This window comes from Solea senegalensis, linkage group LG21 (assembly GCF_019176455.1).
Source record: "Solea senegalensis isolate Sse05_10M linkage group LG21, IFAPA_SoseM_1, whole genome shotgun sequence".
NCBI classification, from domain to species: domain Eukaryota; kingdom Metazoa; phylum Chordata; class Actinopteri; order Pleuronectiformes; family Soleidae; genus Solea; species Solea senegalensis.
This window is the reverse complement of record NC_058040.1, coordinates 3542053-3567360: the sequence shown is the minus strand read 5'-3', so window position 1 is coordinate 3567360 and position 25308 is coordinate 3542053. Positions and strand designations below refer to the sequence as shown.

Below are 25308 nucleotides of genomic sequence, written 5' to 3'. Positions count from 1 at the left end.
ACTGTAGGACTTTAAAATATAGTGTGTAGTGTAACAATAACAATATTTCACATTGAGTACATTCCAAAATGACATTGATTTTCTATTGACACATTAACCAGGTAAAGATGGGCTCTGTTTTTTTTTTTTACTCTCAGTTGTTGAAATTCTCTTCCCCCTTTTTGGAATGCAAAGGCCACCGTACTTCCCTGACACACTTGGGAAAAAGCCCTCTGTTTGTTTGTTACAGTCTCACCATCTATGTTCTTACACACCGGACCTTTTAATCGTCAGCTCGTTTCAAATTCTGAATCAAAAGCAATGATTTAGGGAAATAAGAAACTGCTGTCGCCTCTGATTATCTTCCAAGTGAACGAGACACACACAAAAAAAGTTCTGTCCACTTAGATAACATTACTAAAGAATGTCCTCAGGGCCAGAGCAGACAGGAGGAATGAGAACATCAACAAGCAACTCTTGTGGTGCACAAATGGGCATGTAAGTATTATTTTAAGGCACACTGGGAAAAAATGTGGCTCCATCTTTCATTCCTAAATGAGTATCTTGGCAGAAACAGATAATACCAACAGACTGTACTGACTGTACACACCTGCATCTTCTTGTTATTATTACACACCATCTATTGAGCATGAAGATGTATTTGTGGGAGGGTGTAGTTTGTGGCTAATGTTGTGTACACTTTGTAATGTAGCTCCACATAAAAGGGCTAGGAGTGTGTATCCTCAATTACCCCCTTAATCCTCATATACTTGCAGAAGAGCCACGCTGCATCGCGGGAGCTAACAGTGACCTCACCGTGACCTGCCGGTGACCCCGGTGAACCGCATGTGTGTTTTGTGTTGATGTGCAAGTGAAGTTCTGCTTGACTGCTCGTCCCTCCCCAAAGCCAGTGATCATAAACCCCCATCCCCTCTGCTATTTTCCCAACTTCCCTTCCCCTGACGCCCTCACAGTTTCTCTCCATCCCACTGGCATTTGGAATCTTTCCGTGACATCAGAGCTGTGTTGACAGTAAACAAGTCCCCTCTTGGGAAGTCTTAACTAAAAGGGAAAAATCAGTGGGAATGAGGAGCTACAAGCACCACATCTCCTCTTCTATTCGATTTGTTTCTGTCATTTCCTTGACCGCAACTTGTCTTAAAAATAACATAGTATCTGAATGCGGTAATGTAATAATGATAATGAGGCCAACTTGACTGTCTGCATCTTGATAAGTTCTGCTTTATCTTATCTAAGTGTCAAGATACTCGGCTGGAAAGACAGACGTCTCTGGGTGTCCCGTATATTTCAGGAGGAGCCAGTGTTGAGATGGTCAGCACATGAAGTCAATTAGCAGCAGAAAAAAAACTACATTTCACTGTTCAGTTGGAAGACAACTCGTCCAGAACAACGACTACAACAGATCACCCAGAGATATTTGTTCATGATGCTAAACGGATACATTTTCCAGTGAAAATGTAAACGTTTGGAGCGTGAGAGTGACACATGGTTGACCCATGGATCGTTTATGTCTTAGATTATTGTGGGCAGGTTGAAGTTATGTGAGATAATGATGCATGATAGAGGAGGCAAACGATTGTGCTTGTGTGGATGATGTTAGAGTGAATTCAATACACATTTACAGCATCCTATTTGGAAAGACTGGGAAGATGGTATATTGAAAATGAAAGGAACTATATTCATAAAGTACTTTTGTAGTCTAGAAGGGCTGGAAGAGGTTAAAAAAAAAAACCTTAAACACTCAGTATGTTTCCATTCACAGTTCAAGCTACGGTAATTGGACTCTGTCCTTGTCCCAGTGTTCAAGTGCAGCGGGGAGATCGATATGTTGAATTCAGTCTTTTCCGCATCCGCTACACTAAGTGGTGACACTGTATGTCCAATTTTAACTTCTCAGTATTAATACTTTACACAAAAGACGGAGCCTTTCATCCATGCTTTGCGTTCATTTTATCCGTACGAACAAATCGAAGCAATACCACTGGAAATCGTCAATAGTCCAATCAGTCAGGGAGACGAAGAAGAGTTTATTTAAAACTGGCTGCCAGAGCTTGTTGGCTTATCCCTGCAGCAAGTAGTCAGAAGTCGTGGTGGACATAGGGAAATATTGAAAAAGCATCAATCTCCTTCTCCTGCAACACCAGCACGTAATATTCCCCATTAATGGAACGTGTTTCCTGGTTGACTAGCTAATAGCTAGTAGCTGGCTAGCTAGCTCGAAGGTAGCCATTCTGTGTTTTTCTATCATTCATTATGTTTACACCTTTAAATATGTCTCCTTGTCAGTCCAAAAAACTTAACGCTCTATATTTCACCATATTTTTTATAGCACCAAAGCCACCTTGAGTCTGAGTTAGTAATTTAGCTTTTATTCCTATTATATGGGTGTGTTACTCTGACATTGAGAAATTCAATTTAGTACAGTTTCAGTAGCACAAACATGTTTACGTGTATTTTGAAAAGTCTGGTTTAAGTCAAACTAACTAAATTTATTTAAAAAAAATTTTTTTCAAATGTCATATGAATGTAATGAAGGTTTACCAATGTGCCACAAAGCATGCAGTAATGAAAAATCCCCACAGACGATGACTTTCTCTGGAAAAACAGGTACTAAGAGAGTAAACACGTGAACTTGCAAACCTGTCACTGCAGCACCTGTCTGACAAAAGACACATACAAGCCTGACCTTTCACTAACGTCATCAGATTCCATGGTAAAAATGTACTGTATGTGACTTTATTTTGGAACATGCAATCCCACTTGAAGTTGAAGTGGAAAAGGAAGTGACTCCACAAGCCACGTATAACAAGCAGAGATGGAAATCAGAGGCAAACAAACACGCTGCAGAGCCTGCAACAGAAAATGATGTTCTTACCATCCCAGGCATCAAACATATCAGTGATAAAGTAGTCCATGAAGGAGATCTGAGATTTGGGCACACTGCAGGTGTTCCTGTCGAACACTGGCATCACCACTGGCAGCCCTTGTCTCTTCTCCTCATCTGTCTACAGGGCAAACAACAACAAAACCACCATGAAGTGACAGCAGAGAAAATAAATGAACACACAGTCTACAGTTGGCTCTTGGAACAGTTAGAGGCCGTAAATGAGATCAATTCAGTAATTCTTCTGTCCACAAACCTGTGCAAAGTACTCCTCTGAGATCCGTCCAGCCCATTCGATGCAGAGCTCAAGTGGTCTGCATGGGTTGGCCACATCTGCACATTTGATCAACATCCTCTTTATCAGCAAACGATTTTCTGGAGCGTTCTTGATGTTCGCCTGTCCTTCACAATCACTGTTGATACTCTGTAAGACAGGAAAAGACATGAGAAATTCCTAGAAAATAACACTAAATGTTTGTTTCTTTCAGCTGCTCCCTCTCTTGGGGTCATCACAACAGACGAGCTGCATGGATGTCATTTTTATTAGAGTGGGTACCTTGCTCAGGGGTACCCTAGCCCTTGGCTTGGTGGAGGATTCGAACTGGCAAACCTGCCGGTTACAAGACCAATTCCCTTTCCACTCGGCCTTGGGCTGCTGTTACCAAATGTCTTGCTATTATTAACATTCAGCGTTCGTATATCTGCTAGATCTGCATTACATAAATTGTGTCATCCACCCATTCCCGCAACGGTTGGCATGGAACCTAGGTAGACAAATGCGAGCACACCTCCAGTTTGAGTCCACGCACAGTCGACTGCACATGCTCCCCGTAGGACAACACTTTCCATTCCAGTTGGTGGTGTACTCATGTTTTGGTCCAAAGAGACACAAAGGAGCCAGTAACCATTGACGGTTGCTTGAGATTATGTAATGGTTTCCCTTATGAAGGCAAACTCCTGGTGGTAAACCCTCGCACTGGAATGGAATATGAGATGGAGTACACAGAATGCTTGACCGTCTTCAGTTTAAGCCGCACCACTGACACGTATGCGCATGGGAAATGAGAATCGACTCTCCAGGGATACAGAACGTGGAACCCTTGAGTCAAATCTCTGGATAATGTTTGAGTGTGAGAATACAACAGGAGAAGCTCTGGATAATCCACCCTGAGCAAGTGGTAGTGATCTGGATGCTCCAGAGATTCTCCTACTGTTGTGAAAGATTCTGACTCGGACAATCTCCAGTTGAATTTGTCATATGTGAATGGTTAAGAAGTTCATGTCTGAAATTGGCAAAGACCACAGATACTTGTGCAGATACTTACACTTGTGCTGGTCTCTTCTATGGCAGCCATTGGTTTATTGATGCTGTTCACAAATTTGCTGACGTGCTCAAAGTGCCTCGTCATCTCTGTGGCCAGCACCATGTCGATGATGGCCTGCCGCAGTGTTCGGAACTGATTCCTGTCACCAGGAAAGAGCATGAAAAGGACAGAGAATCATTTGCATTGCTGTAATGCTTGTACATTGATGGTTACAATAGAACAGCACCAACTAACTGCTGCTGCAGACCTGTCTATGTTCTTAAAGATGTTGCTCTTGCTGTCGCGGACAGTGAGCTGGAAGGCGAGGGCCGCGTGGTGGCTCTCCAGCACAGCAGTGTCGTTGTAAAGGATTGCCAGTTCGCTGCCAGCGTTACAGAGGAAGGAGTTGGTCCTGCCTGGGTGATCCACATCGTGCACTGTGGCTGCTATCAACGCCGCCACCTCATCCAGCTGGTCCAGACTACTCTGAATAAGACAGAAGAAACAGAAGCTAATGTTGGCGATACACATTCTTGCAAATATTACAGTTTGTCCAGAGTCACTGTGAAATTTCGGGAAGCCAAAGTTACTTGGTGACAATACAGAAAGAATATACTGCTACGGCAGATTTAAACTTGACAACAGAACGACAAAGGCATTACAATTCGAGAGCACTGGCCAGCATTGTCTGACTTTTATCAGCCGTTCCATTCATGCTTCATCAGTGTCTGATTCAATAGCTGTTTATCACACGGCATATTGAGTGTCCCTTCAAAGTGACACTCAATATGCTGACCCTCATGCTAAAACCGCTTACAACAGCAAAATGTGTGAGCGTGCACGTGTGCTACCATTTCAACTGTGCATGTTTTACTTCCTCTAACCTTGACTCTCTCTTTGCGTAGGAAGTAGGCAGTAGCGTGCAGCACGTCTGCGGCGTGCGTGGAGTTGTGGTACGCATTGGACGAGTGGTAGCTGGCCTCCATGACCTGCAGCCAGGAGCGCAGCGTGGCTTCGGAGCAGTTGAGGAACTCGCACACTCCAAAGCTTGTGAAGATCTTCAGCCCGAGGTAAGTCAGCGGTCTGCAAGGGTCACAGAGTGAATCTAAATGGACAGTGCAGGTTTAAGCAACATAAAGTTTACTTTTGATTTATCGGTCTTAAACGCATCCTCATCTACTTTAAAGCTTTTGCTTTGGAACATGATGTACAACCTAAAACAGAGAGCTGGTGGTTCAAACATGAGCACAGCTGACTTTCTGCGGATCAAATTTGCTTTCTTAGATCAATACCACTTGTATCTGTCCATGTAGTAAGTGGCCGCCTGCAGCTTGTTAGCTTATATTAGCATAAAGACTGTGGAAAAAAGTGGAAAGTGCTCCGAGAATACATCCCTCTGACCACACTAAGATCCAGATCTGCACCAAATTCTACCTCTTCATGGGTATTAGTGCCCGACATACGTCAGACATTAAAATTAGAAGGGTGCCCAGTTTTAATGTGGAGGCAGAATAACGTATTGTAATGACTTTGAGTATCAACGTTTCTAAATGAATTCCTTTCAAAAGGTCAGAAATCCCAGCGCAACGCGCAGTACAAAAACAAATAATTATTGTATTCGTCAGATCTGTTGTTCCTTTTCTTTTTTTTGGTTTCAAGAAAATTAGTCCAGTGGTTCTTGTGTAGTCCTGCCTCCTTGGCAGCGCTGAATAAAGTGAATAAAAAACAAATGTAGGTGAAAACCTGTTTCTGGAACCAGCAAACTGCAAGTCTCTGTGAGAAGCTAAGCTAACCATGTTTACTGTGTAAACGTGACTAACATCCGTCTTCTCATCCAACTGGAACCAACAAAAAGTCTGTTCCTTTAATGTATTTTACAAACAAACTAATGACATTTGGAATGTATCTACATTTCCAAAGTAGAAAGACATCAACTTTCCAAATGATAGACCATTTCCATGCAACAAAGGGTTCATATATTGTTTTTCTGAACCTCCTTTTGGCCTTTTTTTGTACCTCTTGTGCGTAGCTGCCTCCAGCTCGAGGATGTTGAACTCCCAGCATTCCTCATCATTCAGCATCTCTGCGATGGATGGAGGAACGTCATTCAGAGTGACCGGAATGGCCAGCTGGCTCTGACTCATATCTGTCAGATAGACACGCACACACACACACACACAAGGTGATTTCGCCATATATGGGGCAAATCGTGAGAAAGCTTTGTGTGAGATTTGATAGATAAATACCAAATTTGGCTCTCTGAGAGTATATATACAGTATATATACATGTGCAAACACACTGCTTAATTGTCTTACTGAGTGACTCTGGTCGTTTCAGACTCTGGTAGAAAGACGGTGTATGAAAACCTTGATGAACAGTTTCTTGGAAGAAAGCCTCTTAATTTAGATCTTCCTTACTTAAGTGCTCTTGTGACTTTAATAACCGTAACCGTAGCATTCACATTCTAGGAGGATAAAGAACATTGTGAAGCTTTCAGCATAATAATAACCACCTTTAACTTCATCTTTATTCATGAGATTCACTCATGTTTCATAATCCCTGTGATGAAGGAGAACCACAGGCCCAAAACGTGTGCTGCTTGCTGTTAACGTGAACATTAACTGAGTGATGTTTGCCTTGTCCTATTCATCTTTCATACCGTCCTGATTTGTCTCTGATATGTTGGACAACCTGCATCTTTATTAGTACATGGAGTGCAGTTATGTCACTTTGTTCCCAGCAAATCTCCAGCTACACTATCACTTGCATCAGCCATGATTAGTGAACATGGCTTGAGCAGTATGCAAGGCTAAGAGGTAACTATAATCTATCCATCATCCAACCATCCATCCATCCATCCATCATCTCCTACTAATCCTTGAGCTGACATTGGGTGAAGGGCAGGCTAACCCCTGGACAGGTCACCAGCTTATCACAGGACCAACATACAGAGACAAACAACCATACATTAACCACAGTCATTTGCGTGACATCCACCATTTTCATACCGTGTCCTGTCAACGCAAGCTGACTATTTACAACTTACTTTTGCAGAAAACATATTCATTTCCAGAGAGTCTTCGAAGCCCATCCTACACAGAAAACAAACAAACAAAAACAGGTTACATGTATCAACTGATACAGAAGTATATTAGCTCCATAATTTAGAAAATTATTGTTGGTTGATCCCTGGGCTGCAGGGTACAGATCCCGTTGCAAGGCTATTACTATAATCATTAGCAGTTGTAGTATTGTCATCATTATTATGCTATGATTAAAACTGATATCAGTATAACTTCTTTTTAACAATCTATGCTACTGCGTGTATGAAGGACATTGTAGTACTTGAAACAACAGTACTAACATCTGTCTCTACCTCGTCCTTTCTGTCCCCCATATTTGCTTTCACCCCAACCGGTCGAGGCAGATGGCCACTGATCTCCACTGATGCCTTGTGTTTGCTCATAATGTGAATTATTGGGTTTCTCTGCTCCATATAATATTGCACCGTACTACGTACAGTGCCTTGAGATAATGTATGTTGTGTTTTGGCGCCATACAAATAGAATTGAATTGAATTGAATTGAAACTTTGCATGTTTTTGGACTGTGGGAGGAAACCGGAGAACCTGGAGAAAACCTAGTTAGTGAGTATTGACAGCACTGCTTACACTCATGAGTCCCCCAACCAGGTCGTTAGTGTGGGGGTCGTCTTCTTTTGAGGCCAGCTGTGGGGAGTAGAGCTCAGTGGTTCTCAGGATCTCCAACACGCGATCCAGAGCCTCGGCCACTGTTACTGGACTGCTCTCCTGAGCTGCATTGATGATGTTAATTACCTGGGGAAGAAGTGGGTGCGGGGAGTAAACGTGAAAATTCTAGTTGCAAAACAGTTTCTACATATATAGAAAGACACAAAGAGGCCTCCGCAAGGCACGTCACAACAGAGTGCTCCTTTCTTTGTGCATGTGTCACTGAGACGTGCATGTGACACGGTACAAATGTTGACTGGGGCAAAACAGCTAAATAAAGCCACTTCTCGAAAACACACAAGGACATCACAGGACCTGCAGCCGGATGCAGAGCAGCAACGTGACCGACTGTATACTGTACAATATATCATCATGTTATGATGATATACTGAGCTTGATATTCAGCTTGATTTAGGTTTACTGCTCCTGCCGCCCCATGTATCATGACTGTGGCGTCGTGGAACATTCGGTGAACACTCCTAATGTCCGATAGAGACCCAGAATGATTTGAGTGTAACACGTGACATGATGTCTGCCCAGATATAGCACCCTTTAGCAGTAATGTAAACTTTTCAAAGAGAAACATCATAGGTTAGAGACATTTTACAGCAGTTGTTAAGCGAAGCAATTTCTTTTGTTGTCATTCTTTGGCTTTTTGACGTGTATCTTTAGAATCTGTGGAGTCTCTGTTTTCATTCGAGGTGTGAAGTTTCCGTATGGAGTTTGATGATGTTGTAATTCATTTAGTTGTGATTTGAGCTGTGTTTGTCACGTTTAAAATAGGTTTATACAGTCTTGTAGCCCATATTCTGCTGTTTATATACTTTCGCGTTTGGTGTGTTATGGTTATAGAAAACTGTCAAGCAGGAGGCAGAAGACACAGCTTCATATTCGAGGGTAGCTAGCACCATGATAAGCTAGCCTATGGTTTAAAAGCTAGTTAGCTAGTGTAATACATTTTGATTTGATTGCTCCTGATGGCCGTGCCGGCAGTGTGTGAATGGGTATGAATGATGAGTGGTAGAAAATGCGCTGTGTGAATGGGTAAGTGGCCAAACTGTAGTGTAAAGCAGCAACTAAAAAAGCACTATATAAATACAGACCATTTAACATGGCCATAAAATGAATGAACCACTTCCTGTAGCGCTGGAATGTCACCGGGCAACACAAGCTCTAAACACTGCTTAACTGTGAAACTCAAACCTTAATTAATATTTAAAAGTTATGCTTTACAGTTTTACCACATCCAAATCCAAAAGACACAAAGCTCTGACACAGCATTATCCATTATGCAAACTACTGTCCATTATGTAAACAGTCCTAAGAAATGTGGTTGCCTAGAAAGCAGAGAAACAACAAGCTGTGTCTTTCCTTTCTCGGAAGCTATATATTTATCTCAAGTAATCAGTAATATCCTTAACTAAACCACACAATTCACTGAACTGTCACTGAGGCTCTGAACAGATAATAATAACTCAGAACATTTTAAAAATAATCCAGTGTATGAATGGATTCCTGTCCGGATAAAGACAGTAAGTCAAAATATCAGAGCTGTGAATGTTATAAAATGTTTGAAATTACAATCTGGGTCAGGTTCTTGTCACAAGGACTGGGCCAGCATTCAAGGCATGGTATGATATCAAAATGTAATGTACCAGACCAAATTCATTGTGATTTACACTACAATTGTGTTGATTTAAAAAATCTGGATTGATTTTTTTAAGTTCAATTCATTAGCGCTTTGGAAAAGCTGACCTCATGCATGTCCTTATATACGTACACAGGGTTTTTACATGCACACATTTTGAAACGAAATAAATGCCATGAAAATGCCTGTCAGGTTCAGGTCCAGGTTCAGGTTCAGGTTCTCTCTCCCAAACTTTGGTCAGGTTCAAAATGAAGAATGCGAGCAATGCAGCGCTGCAGCATCACATCATATTAGGTGTCTGTTAAAAGCAGTGTATTACCTCTTCTGAACAAGAAGAACCTAGATATTGAGAGGTAAACGCTCGATTACTGGATCAGTCAAACTACATTAAGGCAGTGAAGACAGCTGTAATTGTACACTGAATGGCTTTTTGGCGAGGGCATAACCGACTAAAATGCTTAAAAATGAGCAAACTGGTTTCGTGTTCGTACTGTACGTAGGCGCTACGGTGAAATTGTGCGCATATCGCATGGAAACAAGCTGGTAGTGGGCCACAAAAGAACTTAATTATTGGAGAGAATCCAACATGAGAAACCCGAATACTGCTGGTGAAGGAATCTCTGAGCTCTGAGTGATTTCTTGTCACTGGAGGAATTTGCATTTTGAAGTGATGATGGCATTAACTGGCATAAGCGATTCCATATGAACCAGTGCAGACAGTTGGTGTTGAGGACTTACAGTCGATCCTCACTGAGCCAATGCATGCTCAACCAGATGGATTCAAATATAAATCATATTTTACCCTCATTATCTTATCTATTACTGAAAACGTAGTTGAGTTTCTAGTTTTTTCATTGGAAGATTAATTTTGGGATGTAACAGCACATATTTACCCACACCAGACCTGGGACATGCTGTAAATACTGAGGGTGTAGTAGGGCAGCGTACCTTGGTGATGGGAGCCTCAATGGTCATAGAGTGAATCCTGGCGACGGAGGAATATCTTCGATTCTGTAGACTGGGAGCTGTAATTGGTAAAAGAAATATTAAATGTATTGACATATTATATGTCAATACATACACATATATATACTGTACATATTGCATGATTGCATCTTAGATTAATGTTTTGAGAACCAGGTAAAGCAGGGAAAAGCATCTCATGACTGAAAATAGAAGCAGCCGCGGAATCATGTCGTCAGCCCACGACAAGTCTTTTTAGGAACTCTTTAACTCAAGTGCCTTTCATAACAAAGCCTGACTCATTCTCGGATGTACACCAGTTCCATTCCTCATCCCCCTCTCTTTGCTCCATTCTTCCTTTGTGTTCCTGTCCCCATCCTTTTTTTTTACCTCCACTCGCCCTCGTCATCTTCCCACTTCTATTCTCCGCCTTCACCGCTCATCTCCCCTCGCACGGCTCAAAGTGGAGCTCCTTTTACTTAAATAGATAATTAGATACGGTGTGATGAGCCTCACCGTCACTGCCGCGCGAGCTGAGCGACCGGGCATCCATGGAGTCTTTCCTCCTGTCTCGGTGACGTAGAGAGTGGCACTCTGTGGAGCAGCACGGGGGAAATAATGAATGTTACATGGACAGCGCTTGTTCAGACAGATTGTGCAGCACATCCCAAATCTTGCCCCAGCTGTGCCTCTTATTCAATTTATTCATAATAGATCATTTACACAATATTTCATAAAAAGTGTCCCACTCCTCAGACTGTCTGGGTGAAAAGTTCTGCTTTTGAACCAGAATATTTGTGTCCTTGTTTCCTGGTAACTAGATAGATGAAATATGTCCTTGTACATTTTGTATAACAGGGAAATGTAATTTCTGGCTACTGTGTTTGTTGCAGTTAATATAATTATTGTCTTTTCTTATTGCAGCAAATCAAATGTTGTTTCCTCCAGATGGTCATGATTGTGAAAATACCATAATAAATTGATATTATGGTTACTATGGAGTTCATGCATTGAAAAAAAAAACAAAACAGCAGCTTGAAGTATCACTGAACATATATATGTCAATAAAATTTAATACGTTATCCATTAAATGGAGAGTAAACAGACGAAGCTTCAAGCTTTTGCTTAACCTCTAAAATTGGCAAAAGGAACAAATTATTTCAGTTTGTGAATTTTACGGCTTTGGCACATATTATTATTTTATTTCCTCCATGAAACATTTGCCTTCCTTTTAAAATGTTGGGCTGATCTTTGAGAGAACATCGATCACTACATTAAGTAGCTGCTGCAGCTCTATGACTAAGAGCTGAAGAAGCTGAGCGCTCAGTGTGTAAAGCAGTAAAGCTTGTTAACCACACACCTTTAAGTTAATACACTGATCACTGTCCCAGTTTAGGACATGCATGTATACACATTTCCATCAAAAAGTTACTAGTAACACTGGCAGTGAGTGCAGTGTGGATATTGTCATGTAGTAGTGGGACAAGAATTGCTGCAACAAACCCTTTTAGCTTTACTAAACCATCTTTTTCATAAAGTATATACACTCTATTCTATACAGAATATTAAAAGGAGTGTTTAATTACAAAAATAAGTAAATATATGGCTGCTTATGTCCAATATGTTTGCCACTTTATCTTACAGTTACCCTTTTCCGACCGTAAACGTACATTCCAACATTTACTCTCCTGCACCAAAGTCCATGGAGAATTGCAGATGTTCTCAATGGGCTTCGGTTGCAGGAGTTAGAGGTTTTGCAAACTTCACTTTCCAGACAATAAAGGCCGTCTAATGGTAAGAAAAAAAGTGGCAAGCATATTCCTAAAACATTATCTGTCCCTGCCGACAGCCATGTTATTAGCGTGAGCTAATGTTGTGTTCTATTAACATCGAAAGTCAGACATCGGAATGTCAGAGTTTATGTCAGAGGGTAAATGTTGAACAGTACAATGAGTACGATTGATTTACTGTGATGCAAATATGACAGAAATATGATTAATGGTAAAAAATAGCTGTGGCAGCCATCTTGGAATCCCATCAGTACTTCATACAACCACACTTCAAAAATCCCGAACTATCCCTTTAACTAAAATATTACTGCCTGATGCATGCAGTCTAATAACCTCCTGTTGACTTAAGAGTTTAAAAAGTTACCTGAGTGAGAATGTTCCCCACTGCATCTCTCTTCTCTGTTGTATTTGTGAACCTGGCAAAAACAAAGAGCAGGAGTGGATTATAGTCAAAGTCTGGACTCCAAACGAGAGTCAGTGTGATTTCCTGCTCCTTGAGAGCAACACACTGTCCAGTAATACAGACACGAGTCAGCAATCTATTATACTTTATATTTTAAAGGGGGATTTCAACATCTTGCTTCAACAGGCTGGTGTATTTTCACACAGCTTAGCTTATTAGTTGGAATCCTGACTGTCTAAGCTAATAACTAAATTTGAGGGCATTTTTTGTTGTAATTTTCTTGCAAATGACATCATGTTACACTGGTTGCAATTAGGGCCACATGGTTGGATGGTTAGCACTCTTGCCTTGGCAGCAACAAGGTCCTTTCTACATGGAGTTTGTATGTTCTTGCATGGGTTTTCTCCGGGTTCTCCGGTTTCCTCCCATAGTCCAAAAACATGCAGATTTTGGGGATTAGGCAAATTGGACAGCGAGGATTAAGCAGTAAAAGATGGATAGGTAGATGGACGGTTGCAATTGTGGATGGACATGCAGTGGACAAGCACTAAATCAAAAATCCAAATTTGGCTACTTCTGGATTAAAAACAACAACAACATGGTACTGATTAAAATACTAAACTTGGGGCTTCGGAACGGGGGTTAACAAATCAATTAATGTCGTCATAGTGGGTTGGTGCTTGGAGCCGTGGGAATCTGTCTTTTTAAAATCTACACGACTGTCAAATGCAAATATGTCGTAGCTGTGTAAACTGCATGCAAATACAGGTGACGTCATGCACAGTACTCCTGTTGGTCACACTCAGGATATGCAGATACAAGTCTCTAATCCACTTATAGGAGACTTACAGTCACACACTGACTCCCTGCACCTTAGCATATTCCTGACAGGGCTTCATGCACATTTCTGTGGTACATGGTCACTGGTTACATAAAAATTAATTCTAAATTACCTAATTTTTAATATACAAAATCAGAGCACTTGGATTGTCATTGTCGCTTAAGTTCTCTTGTTGCAGTCGTCCTTTCTTAAATGATCTTAAAAAGTTGCCTGCTCTCTGTGCTTCAGTGCGTCCCATACTCAGTAAATAGGATTAAGATAGTATAAACACATCTAATGACATACGAGGTTGCCAGATTTAACTGGCTGCCTTTTAATGGGCTTCTTGCGCTGCAAAGCACAAACAGATTTCTAAATAAATAAATAAATAATAATAAAAAAAACATCTTTTGGAATAACTTCACAAAAGCTGGGGCATAGTTGAGATTATGTTTGACCCTTAATGGAAAGGGAAAGACAAACAAGATTGACCCTAAAGCTACTTTAAGTCAGGAGAGCCTAGACAAATACTGCTAACTAAACATCACAATGAAATGGAAACGGTGGTCTGTAGCCAAATGCCTGGGTGGGAAAAGACGAGGAATGATGTGGGGTTGTTAAGTGCTACGAGGACAGTGTCCCAAACAATGAGGCGGCATCAGATCAGTGGTGTACTTAAAGGACCTCCGTGGCATTGGATTGTTAGGCCTGGGTCATACGTTGTGTAGCTACATCCGCAGGGTGCGTCTACGCATTACCACATGTGCATAAGTGGCAACAGATCCATTCATGCATTCATACTACAGTGGGGGCCCATGTCAGTGTAGCGCTCCACGCAGGGGTACTCGATCTCACATTCCAAGCCAGTAGAGGCTGGGGATGAGCTGTTATGATACTCAGCTTTCGGTGTCAATCCATCACGGGATCAGAAAAAGGTTAATCTGATTCTATCGCTATTGTTTCTTCTTTACAGGAGCAGGATATTTGTTGTAAGTTTTTTTTCTTCTCTAGTAAATAAAGTTAAATAAATTTCTAGTAAATAAAAAAATAGAGTTTCATGTCGGTTCATTATTCTTTTTTGGAAGGACCAAACCAGAAAACGACCGTAAACGACTGTTTCTATGAACACCATTCTTTCGGAATGAAATAATTATTTTTTTATTTTTTTTATGAATGGGCTGTATCTGATTGGCATGTTTAATGTACAGGCTTTTATTCCGATTACTTGTGCTCATGTAAACATAGCTATAGTCTCTTTTTTGCCACCATCTGGACTGGAGAGTATTGCGTTACAACCAGTTTAATGTCTGCATGGTAAGATCAGTATAAAGGTGTGACCCAAGACTTATAGGGACGCGTGTCTCATGGAATACTCACCATTGCATCAGTTCCTCTCTTTGATTTGTGGCACAATATGCATACAATGACACTCTGATAATACCATTCAGTCTGACTGTGCACAACTCCGCTTCTGGGGAAGACTCCCATGCTTTTGAGAATGGGATCAGTTGCTGCCATGTCTAAGGATTCCCAATCCCGACAAGCTGGAATGAGCACTATTTGGCTTTGTGCAAGCAGATGCCAGCGGCTGACTCACCTTATGTGCACATGATGAAAGAGAGCAATGCGCTAAAGCTAGTTCCAGTGCAGCTTTGCCTGAGGTATAAATAGCACTGGCGCCTGGCTGCTAGCCCTCCCAGGCCTTAGCCGAGGATCCCGGTGCTTAGCCCTAGCTTAGCAAAGAATGACGTTATTGGCCTGGAAGCCAGCTGAGAGCAATGACACACCTGCTTCAATGTAACTGCGCACACACACACACACACACACTCCTGAACAGAGCTGGTAGTTCTGGCAGAGCTACATGCCCCGTTGGAGTATTTAAATCTGACACTTCAGCCTCCAGCTCATTTGAAGTGTTTATGTAAAACTTAATGCAATCAATGCCTGAGTCCGTTTTAGACTCACTCAATTATTTCTCTACCGGGCTTGATTGGGCCAAGCTGTACTGTCGCATTAGGACCGCTGATGGACTGACATTTACTGTATTCAAGATATAAAACAGCAAAACCGACTCGCTGTGATCCTGAAACGTGGGCTTACTTATGTCAAAGGACGCATTTTCCATTTTAAGACAGCTGCTCGTGGACTATAAGCTGAGGATTTATCATCGGAAACCATCAAATCTGTCACTTTGGGACAGATTCGAGAGAAAGTTGTTTCAAGCTGCTTATGTAAAGGCACGATTCATCTTGAACATGGGAGGAACAGTGTTGAATATGTTGCCCCAGGTATCAGAAATTGCTAATATACCTTAGTTTTACATGAACACCACATCATCATACAGCTAAATCAACTGACTCACCTGATTGTTGTTGTCAGTGTGAGGTCTCTTGATTGCTACGAAATGTCTAATTTTTCTGTGGAGAACAAAAGAGCAATAAGTTGTCAACAATTTGCTGCTTCTTGAAAATCTAGAGTGTGCGATCAATTTGGTTTGTTTTATGTAATAATATTATATTATTATTATTATTTTTATTGTATATAATATTTTACCCTCCTTGGCCGATTACAGGTGTGATCTTCACATGCTGTTGTATACTGTCGCCCGATTTTTTGCGGGCGTAGTAAATTCCCTGCCATTCCTTTAGAGACGAGAAAACAGTTAGAAAAGGGTAGGTGTTATTTCATGGATGGATGGAGTGACGGAGTGACTGACCTTTCCTTTTTTGATACAGGTGTTGATGGTGTCCAGCAGGTCAGCTCTGTTCTTGTCGCTCTTTGGGAGTTCTGTCAGTTCTTTCCCGATCAGCTCCCCCTTATGGTAGCCCATCATCCGCTCAAACGCCGGGTTCACGTACTGGAACAAAACCAGGGAAGTGTTCAAAGTTCATCTTGCTGACACGTTTGTCCATAAGATCAATCACGGGCAACGTTGTATGCATATTGCTGTGCTGTTGTAGATGTAGTGTAAGTAGTCTAACTAGATCAGTGGTTCCCAAAGACTGGGTCGGGACCCACAGATGGGTCGCAAGATTGTTGTCGGTGTCTTCTGACAAATTTGCAGAATTGTAAATTAAGCTAATTTCCCAGATTTCTTTTGAAAATGATTCGTTTACCAATTCAAAATAATATGAGTTTTACAGATATGCATCTGTAGCTGTAGCTTAGTCACTATTTCATGCACTCATTTGCTCATCACAGTTTGTATCTGTGATCTTGAAAAAGACGTTCCCCACACTGAACTAGATCATCGCATCCACAGCGAAAAATTGTCACCAACAAATACAATATTCAATAGAGTTTGGGTTCATCATTCATACTTAAAGTAAAGTCTACATTATAAACTGTTCTTTTTATTGATGTTTAATAGAAATAAATGGGACTGAGACAGACAGATGAGAGAAAGTATTGACAGACCTACATATTGTTAGTCTTGGTTATTTCAATGGATATTCTTGTTGCTCCTTGTGTGTGTGTGTGTGTGTGTGTACCTGTATTATGTGGTCCTCACTGGTGATTTCCACAGCCTCTTGACAGTGCTCCAAAGCAGTGAAGACCGAGTTACAAGCCCTGTGGATAAATCAAACCATGGCAACTGAGAACACCACTCGCTAAATAAATGACATTACGTACATGACGTACTCAAATGGTGAGTACATTTGTATTCAGTATGTGGATGAAAAGTACTGTGCAAAAGTCTTAAGCCACCACTAGCTTTGTTGTTTTCGCTCCTGGCCTTGCTGATTTACTCCTCCTGTGATTTTATGTCTCTGAAATTCTGAATGGAATTCTCAAGCATGTCTGGAATAAACCTCTTCACAGCAGCCATGACATTTTGACATGAAATAGTAGCAGGGACACAGGGGCTACCAGTGATATTAATTAGGGTTCCACTCCCACAGAATCTTGATGTTATTCAGGCGTACAATGTGGGGCGACAGTAGCTCAGTGGTAGAGTGAGTTGTCTTTCAACTGGAAGGGTGTGGGTTTGATTCTACATGCCTACGTTTCCTAGAACAAGATACTTGACGGCTATGGGTATGAATGTGTGATGGAAAATTCACTGCACTACAAAGAAAGTGTGAGTGAATGCTCATTAAGACTAGAAAAGCGCTCAAGAGACCATTTACAAGGAGGTCACACTATATACATGACAATTTAGCTTACAGAACAGTTCATTTTAATTTAATCTTACTGTTTTTAAAACTGCATACATATTTATTTCTTCTATTGCAATTTCTATTTCTATTTCTTCTTGTGTTTTTTATGATCTTTAATTTATTTTAAGCTAATTTTGAACCTTTTATTTATTTTGTACGGCACTGGTCCAAGTGCTTAACAAATAAAGTTGGATTGGGATTGGATATTATATTTCCTGGGTTTTACTAGTTGTATTCCAATGAGGAGATTGAGAAATCATTTCAAATCAAACTCAAATGGCTGCTTTAGACTTTTGCACACAGCTGTATGTGTATATATCTGTAACATCTGTATAAGTATATATCTGGAAACCATGCCGCTTGTGTGGTGGAGGTGTTTTTCCTCTGCCGTACCTGAGTTTGAACTGGCAGCGCACCTCTCCATGCTCCATCTGTATGAGCTCATTGTAGCAGGCTGACACACTGCTGTTCTCCACAAACCTCTGGAGGCCAAACCAGGTTAAATGGCGTTTGAAGGAGAGGGGTGAGAGACGAGTGGAAAATTGAATGAGTCAGGATTCACTCAGTAGCGACTTGTTTTGCAGCCGCCTACGTCACTTTCACACCATCAAAGACAGCTGACAATAAGTGGCTCTTTCAATACTGGCAATGTGCTGCTATTTTAGTGCCTGAGGTGAAAAGCATGGACGACAACACACCAGAGCCTACATTTGTCTGTTTTGAACACACATTTACGAGTGAAAGCAAGTTATTGGACGTACTCTGCTAAATCCAGCACAGAGGAGAGGAAGAACAGATGGCTCGTCCTGGTCAGGCGGTCTAAACAGTGACAGTAAAGAATGATTAGCATGTGCAACCATAGACATTTAAAAAAAAAGACATGCTTGAACTATTCCACACCTACATGGAAGACTATTTAGTTTCAAAATCAAACTCACATCTGTGGCACGACAGCTAGAATAGCTGTGTTTTCTGAGGGCTTTGTGGCACGGATCAACCTGGAAATCAAACAGATGTGGATTAAGAGTCAGGAGAGTCAACAGGAGGTCATTTCATCCACACTTTGAGCTCATGAGAAGTGGCTCCGACTCAGGTACAGGATAAACATGTGGGCAGCTCGGGGGGTTGATGTCATCGCCCGCAAATGATGGGCAGAACATTTCAGCGCTCAAACACCGAAAAACACCGAGCACAGCATCTGCCTCAGAGGGTCGACCACAAAGCCACACCGCTGGCAGGATGCACGGGAAAACGGCCCGGAGGTGGAGGAGGAACAAGAGGACAGTGATGGAGGATGAAAGGAGGGGCAGAGGGAACAGATGATGGCAGGGATCCCTGTGGGGGGATAAGGATGGGAGGTAGTGTCAAGGAAGGGAGGGAAGGAGCAAACAGGGAGCGACTGCCAAGCTGTGGCAATCGGGAGACAGGAGAGATGAATGGATCTGTTCCTTTACTTGGGGAAATAATGAAGCACTCACAATAAATCACTTAAAATAAAATATACAGTGGTGGCTTTTAGTGTAATCAAGGACGTTGGACGAGTTAACGCTGTCTCTAACAATAACTGCAGCCCAGAAGTCTGCAGAAATCATGACAGAGTAAACAGACGTAGTCTTTGCTAAAAATAATAAGGACTACGACGACTATTTCACTAGCTTTTAATACCAAGGGCTGAGGAAAACAAGGATGTTTCATTGTAATGTATTTGCCCAGAACGTATTCACAAGGCATTCAACAAACACTTTGGGTAATAGGCTCTTAAAGGAACAGTTTAGGTTTTCTGAAGTGTGGTTGTGTGTGGTATTGACACATCATCAACACTGATTGGTGTCGTTTCTGTGAACCGAGAGGGTTAGGATTAGGATTATATTATTTAATATAGATACTCACTCTCACTGATATCTGCTAGCAGGGACAGAATGGGAAATTTTAGACAGTTAAAGCGGAACTATGCAGGATTTTAACCCTAATTTAACTGCTTTGTAGTCATTATGATGGTTAGATGTCTCATTGCAGGGAGATTGGGGGCTGTCTCTACCTCCCCTACCATCTGTTAACGGAAAACCGGCCTTGCAAGATCAGGGTCGCCGACCTGGTCTTTTATTCATCATAAAAGAAGCAGAGAAAACCGTTGTTGGAGGAAGCGAGGAAGAGGAAACGACTATCTGACCGAGTGAAGGAGCGACACACGAGGAAACATTGAAGTGGCTTTATTGGAATGGCGATGCTGACCAGCATGGACACAGCGATGAGTGGTAATGGACAGTGTTGATAATATGGCAATACCTCATGCTACCAAAAAAAAAGAAATTCAATTTCCCTTTCAAAGTCATTTAGTAACAGATGTCAGTGAGCAGAAGAATCCCCAGCTTTTATTACTTATTTCGTGCAAGCTCTAAATTTCATCCCAATTTCAACATACAAGATAAATAAATGTCGAAATGCACCGGGGGGGTGGGGGGGAGTGACAGAGAACAGACATAACAGTCAAGTCCTCCTAATGTGATCTTTACAAACAGCTGACAAGAACAGAGGGAGTGAATGAGGTTCCCTGAAAAGTGGCCAGAGGTTTTTTAATGTGGCAAAAAATACAAAAAAAACAAAATCTATCTACTTTCAAGCCTCCACAGCTGAAGTGCCGCTCGTTCCCTTGGAACAATATCAAGCTTTCACTTGGACAAACTCGCGATGTGTAGTTCAAGCTCACTCAAGAGCCACTCTGTTTCAACAATAGATGCATGTGACATGCAGCGTTATCCAGAGCTGCCTCTTTTTTTTATATAAAACAAAGATTTATCACCCCATCTTCACTGTAATCTGTGTTAATCTGAGCCACTTCTCGCTGCATGTACCTGCTGTCAGTGAACACCAGATGGAGCCAAACAAGTCCTCCACTACAGTACGCTGTGCAACGACTTCGGACCTGAACTCCAGGTTAAATAGAGACACATCGCAAAAAGTAGGTATTGATTTCCTATCGCTCTATGCTCTTGTTGGTTCTTGGTGTTTAACGTCGGATGTCATTCCTAATGTCAGGGTACTGCCTTCTTCTTCTTCTTCTTCTTCTTCTTCTTCTTCTCCTTCTCTTGCTAATTTGCATGCTCTTTGTTTCATAAGTTCACTCGACTGACTGATTAGACCCAGCAGCCGAAAAGAAGCCACATTACAGTGCCGGTTTAAATTCTTAAAGGAATAACAGGACAATTACTAACATTGCTAAAAGGAATAGTTTGGCTTTTTTTTGTTTAGCTATCCTGGTCTAGTCTGGAATAGACCCTTTCTTGGTGGAAGTTGGATCTTGTCAATGCTCATGATGCTAATGTTGATAGTGAGTGGCCAGATGTTATCCTCAATGCTCTCTTTGCCATTTTTCAATTTTATGTTGTAATGATGTTTTTTTTTTAACCCTTTACCGGGCAAAGAACTACAGTATAAATGCTAACTTCAGGCAGACATCCAAAACAGTTCCAAAAGGCAAAAAGTACTGTTCTCGAATGTTCTCAAATAATGTTCCTTTCACTTTATTTGTGTTTTTTTTGTATATTCTAATATATATACTCTTTATTTAATATAGAAATATATGTATATATATATATATATATATATACATATATATGTATATACATTTCTATATTAAATAAAGTATGTATATATATAACTATATATATATAACTATATATATATATATATATATATATATATATATATATATATATATATATATATATATATATACATATGTATATATTCATTTTTAACCATAGAGGGGCAAGGAACCATATGTGGTCCCTTCATGTGGTACCTTGATTTTTTACATGAAGATAACAATGCAATGAGTGCATTTATGTACTTATAAATGTACTTAATACAGTACATTTATCAGGGCAATACAGTGTATAGAACTATTAGTAAGTAGTTTGTGTCTGGACAATGGAGAAGGCAAGGATTAGTAGGACTGGTCAGATAGACAACTCAGTGTACAGTATATACTGGGATCTGGCTAAGAACATGTTCATGTGAGCATTCTTGGGAGTTATTTCAGTTTTGTGTTTGTGTCTGTATATTTATCTTTTTCATGCACTTTGACCCTTGACTGCACCAAGCCTCACAGTCTTGTACATTTTCTCAGTTTCTTCAGAAACACAAATGAGGGACAAGCCGATATGATATTTAGGATCTGTTTATTCAAAAAAACCCTAAGTATCCCGTGAATGCTGCACACAGAGACGTGCGTCACCGGCGTCATGTGACCGGAATGTGAGTAAAGACTGCACATGTTTGCTACTCTGCAGTGATCATGTGAGCTGTGCGGAGCTTACTTTAAGTTAACAGGAGAAAAGAACAAAAAAAAAAAACTGACACTGATATCCATAGATCCATGGTTCTCAAACTGTGGTGCGTGTACCACCAGTGGTACGCAAGCTTCCTCTGGTAATTGGAGGAAAATCAGAAATACTGTTCTGCTGTATATACCAGAAAATGAAATCTAATGTCCGTGAAAGTGTGTCAGACACACAAAAATGGTATCGAGCCAAACCCAAATAAAGATGGCTCAATGCCATTTCTTTTTCAGATATCCAATCCAGTGATTTTGACCAGTATCTAACTGCTACCAATTCTACAAACCATCGTCCTCACACAGAAATACTATAAACGATACACAGTTTTCTGCACAGATGAACTATCTGTTTTGACTCTAGCGCCCCCCATTTTCCAGCCTTTGTGAATTTCTTTAAGGAAATCTGTAGTTGAGAACAAAACTAAGTCCCTCAGTGGGAATAGGAGGCAGCCACGAAAAACACAAGCGCCATTTGAGGACTCAGCTCTCACCTGCAGACTGCTTCTGGCTCAAAGTAGCGCGAGTGTCGCCCATCGATGACTATAATCTCGTGGTGCTTGTCCAGGAAACATTCGACGGCAGACTCGGGCGTCCGTGCGATGTTGCACCTGAACCCGGCGCGGTCACAGGCCCACCAGAACGCATCGCTTTGGCTGTCCTCCTTTGCAAACACCAGCAGCACCTGAGGGGACAGAAAGTGACGAAAGCCTGGCTTGAGACGGGGACGCTACTGTCGCGAGACTTAGACAATATCTGCCGTGGGTCAATATGACATTTACTACTCAGACAGGACATTCACCAGGAGCAGCTGTAATATGACGTACTGACGCCGGCGTTTAAACACTATCAAGGTGACTGACATTGATGAGGCTGAGTAATAACTGGTGCAACCGATACAACAATAGCAACACAGTCATTTTGGACATAAAGCTCTGAAAAGAATTTATTGCATTGTGGGTCCTGCCAGACTGCTTGGCATGTAAGGACACAAACCTTACTGAGTTTGAGGTTATTTTAGTAGCAGAAGTATGAGACCCGTTATAATGTGAGCTGCAATCAGCTCCAGTCCCTCTGCAACTCTCAAGGATATGTGGTTCAACTAATGTGAATAAGTAACAGAGCATCTATTTTAAACCTTAAAAAAAAACTTGTAAACTGTTCATATTGAATTTCAAATAGGAATTAATCCATTCAGAGGGGAGGAAATGGCTGAATTAATCCCTTAAATGTTGTTTATGCTGCTCACTGTACTCTTATAAACAAGATGAGAAGTTTAGAAACAATTTTAAGTTTTTTTTTTTTACAAGCAGACTGTCATTGGATATGTAAGATTTAGGGAGATTTGAGGTATTTAATTAAAAGCATTATGTTAGTATCTAAAAAAGCTGCAAACTCAATCATTGTATTTGTAGCAAATCTGCCTACTGCAGCTTTAATTTCAAAGGTAAGGGACAGAACTGGCTGCACATGCTGTATTTTTTTATACATTTTATGAGTGAACTGCACTTTGTAGTTGTACATACTTTACTTTGCACACACTGTACTTTTATATTTTGTTGGGTCTTCTTTTTTGTTGTGTCTCATTAAGTGTTAAGTCTCTTGTTGTGTCTTATTTAAATGCCTATCGTCATGTCTATTTAAATGTCAAGTCCTTCGTTATTTTCGTTATTTTTGCTATTTTATTGTGTACCTCAAGCCGGGAGTCTCTGCAAAAATGTCATTATGTCCTCATAATGACAATAAAAACTTCTTGATTCTTCTTGATTCGTGATGAGTCATCTACAAATAAACAGCTACAGAAATGCTACGACATTGATTAGATTTACTATCTTTCATCAAGTAAGTCCTGGTTTTCACTCTCTATCCTGCTGCTCCGTCTGCACACACACACACACACACACACACACACACACACACTGGTTAAAGTATGTGCGTTCTGCAGATTTAAAGACGACTGTCTGAGCCGTGTTCATCTGTTTGCTTGTTTTCCCTGCGCTGTGTAGGGCGCCTCTCTGCCTTCTGCTCGCCGCGCACTGGGACAGACTCCAGCCTCGTCCCCGGATCCTGGACAGTGACCGAGACGGATGGCAGAGGCCGAGGACTCCACGTCATGTAAATGTTCCCATCTTCCCCTGGTTGAGTATTCTTTCAACGTACGAGCGAGACGTGAATCAACTCCGTATTTCACACCGACACAGACCTGAGGCCTGCAGAGCGCCGAGCACACACACCGGCCACGTTTGGTCCAGCGGTGAGGAAACGCAACACGGCAAGAGACACATGCAGCTGAGGCACATGCACACGCACAGGTTTGTGCAGCAATTCTTCTGAGGACACTGCATTGACTTCCACTTATTTGGACAGCCTAAACCAGGGGTGTCAAACTCATTTTTGTTCAGGGGCCACATACAGCACAATTTGATCTCAAGGGGGCCGGACCCGTAAAAATAGCAAAATAATTGAATAATAACCTATGAACAACAAGAACTCCTTTGTTATTTCTCCTTTGTTTTACATTTAATGAAGGATAATTTTACAAAACATGACATTTCTTAAGAAATATGCCTAAATTTACTATTTACACAGCACACTGGATCTATAAATGCACAAACATTTAGTCACGGGTATCTGGAGCATTTGACATTACGTTTAGATTAGTGTGAAATTTTAACAAATTCATCCTGTGGGCCGGATTGGACCCTCTGGCGGGCCGGTTCTGGCCCCCGGGCCGTATGTTTGACACCCCTGGCCTAAACAAATCTTGATCCATAACCAGTTAATGCCTCACCTTAACCTAACCCCAATTCAAATTCAAACTTAAACAGTTCCTCAGAACTTTATAAGGTTTTGGTCTAAACCAGTACTTCTGGTCCTGACATGGTGGTTTTGCCAGTCAAGGACTTAGAGAGGTAACAAATACAGGTACACACAAACCTAATTCTAACCCTATAACCAGATATGAACCCTGTTTTTTCAGTGTTATGGGGCCCAGAAAATTTGTCAAAATGTCCTCACAAAGATATAAATACTCACGCAGCGTTCATAGTGAGGACACTCATAGACATAATGCATTCCCTAGTCCCTACCATCACAACTAAATGCCTAACCCTAAACCCTAATTCTAACCCTAACCCTAAAGTCTTAACCCTCATAAGGCAATTTTAAGCGGTGACAGAAAATAAGGACCAGCCTTAAATGTCCTCACTTTCCCAAAATGACCTCCACACCATATGGTTTATGGGTTTTTT

At 41.2% G+C, this 25308-nt stretch overlaps 1 protein-coding gene and 1 long non-coding RNA gene across 3 annotated transcripts in view; one reads left to right on the top strand and one right to left on the bottom strand.

The window, feature by feature from the left end:
* Nucleotides 1–25308, bottom strand: part of pde8b (phosphodiesterase 8B) — a 49427-nt gene that overhangs the window by 3663 nt on the left and 20456 nt on the right. For both annotated transcript variants that reach the window (XM_044012216.1, XM_044012217.1), the window contains exons 3-21: nt 22552–22742; nt 18660–18719; nt 18483–18540; nt 18115–18203; nt 17053–17131; nt 16278–16418; nt 16115–16203; nt 15924–15978; nt 12703–12754; nt 11065–11142; nt 10534–10610; nt 7860–8024; nt 7236–7281; nt 6205–6334; nt 5073–5271; nt 4457–4674; nt 4210–4348; nt 3141–3308; nt 2876–3005 (exon numbers count right to left, since the gene is read on the bottom strand). In XM_044012216.1, coding sequence (XP_043868151.1) covers nt 2876–3005; nt 3141–3308; nt 4210–4348; nt 4457–4674; nt 5073–5271; nt 6205–6334; nt 7236–7281; nt 7860–8024; nt 10534–10610; nt 11065–11142; nt 12703–12754; nt 15924–15978; nt 16115–16203; nt 16278–16418; nt 17053–17131; nt 18115–18203; nt 18483–18540; nt 18660–18719; nt 22552–22742 — 2164 coding nt within the window. The remainder of the gene's footprint in view (nt 1–2875; nt 3006–3140; nt 3309–4209; nt 4349–4456; nt 4675–5072; nt 5272–6204; nt 6335–7235; nt 7282–7859; nt 8025–10533; nt 10611–11064; nt 11143–12702; nt 12755–15923; nt 15979–16114; nt 16204–16277; nt 16419–17052; nt 17132–18114; nt 18204–18482; nt 18541–18659; nt 18720–22551; nt 22743–25308) is intronic.
* LOC122758214 lies at nt 19510–24392 on the top strand. Its single transcript, XR_006358130.1, has 4 exons — nt 19510–19976; nt 20584–20680; nt 24064–24172; nt 24259–24392. It is a non-coding gene; the product is annotated as an uncharacterized LOC122758214 (long non-coding RNA).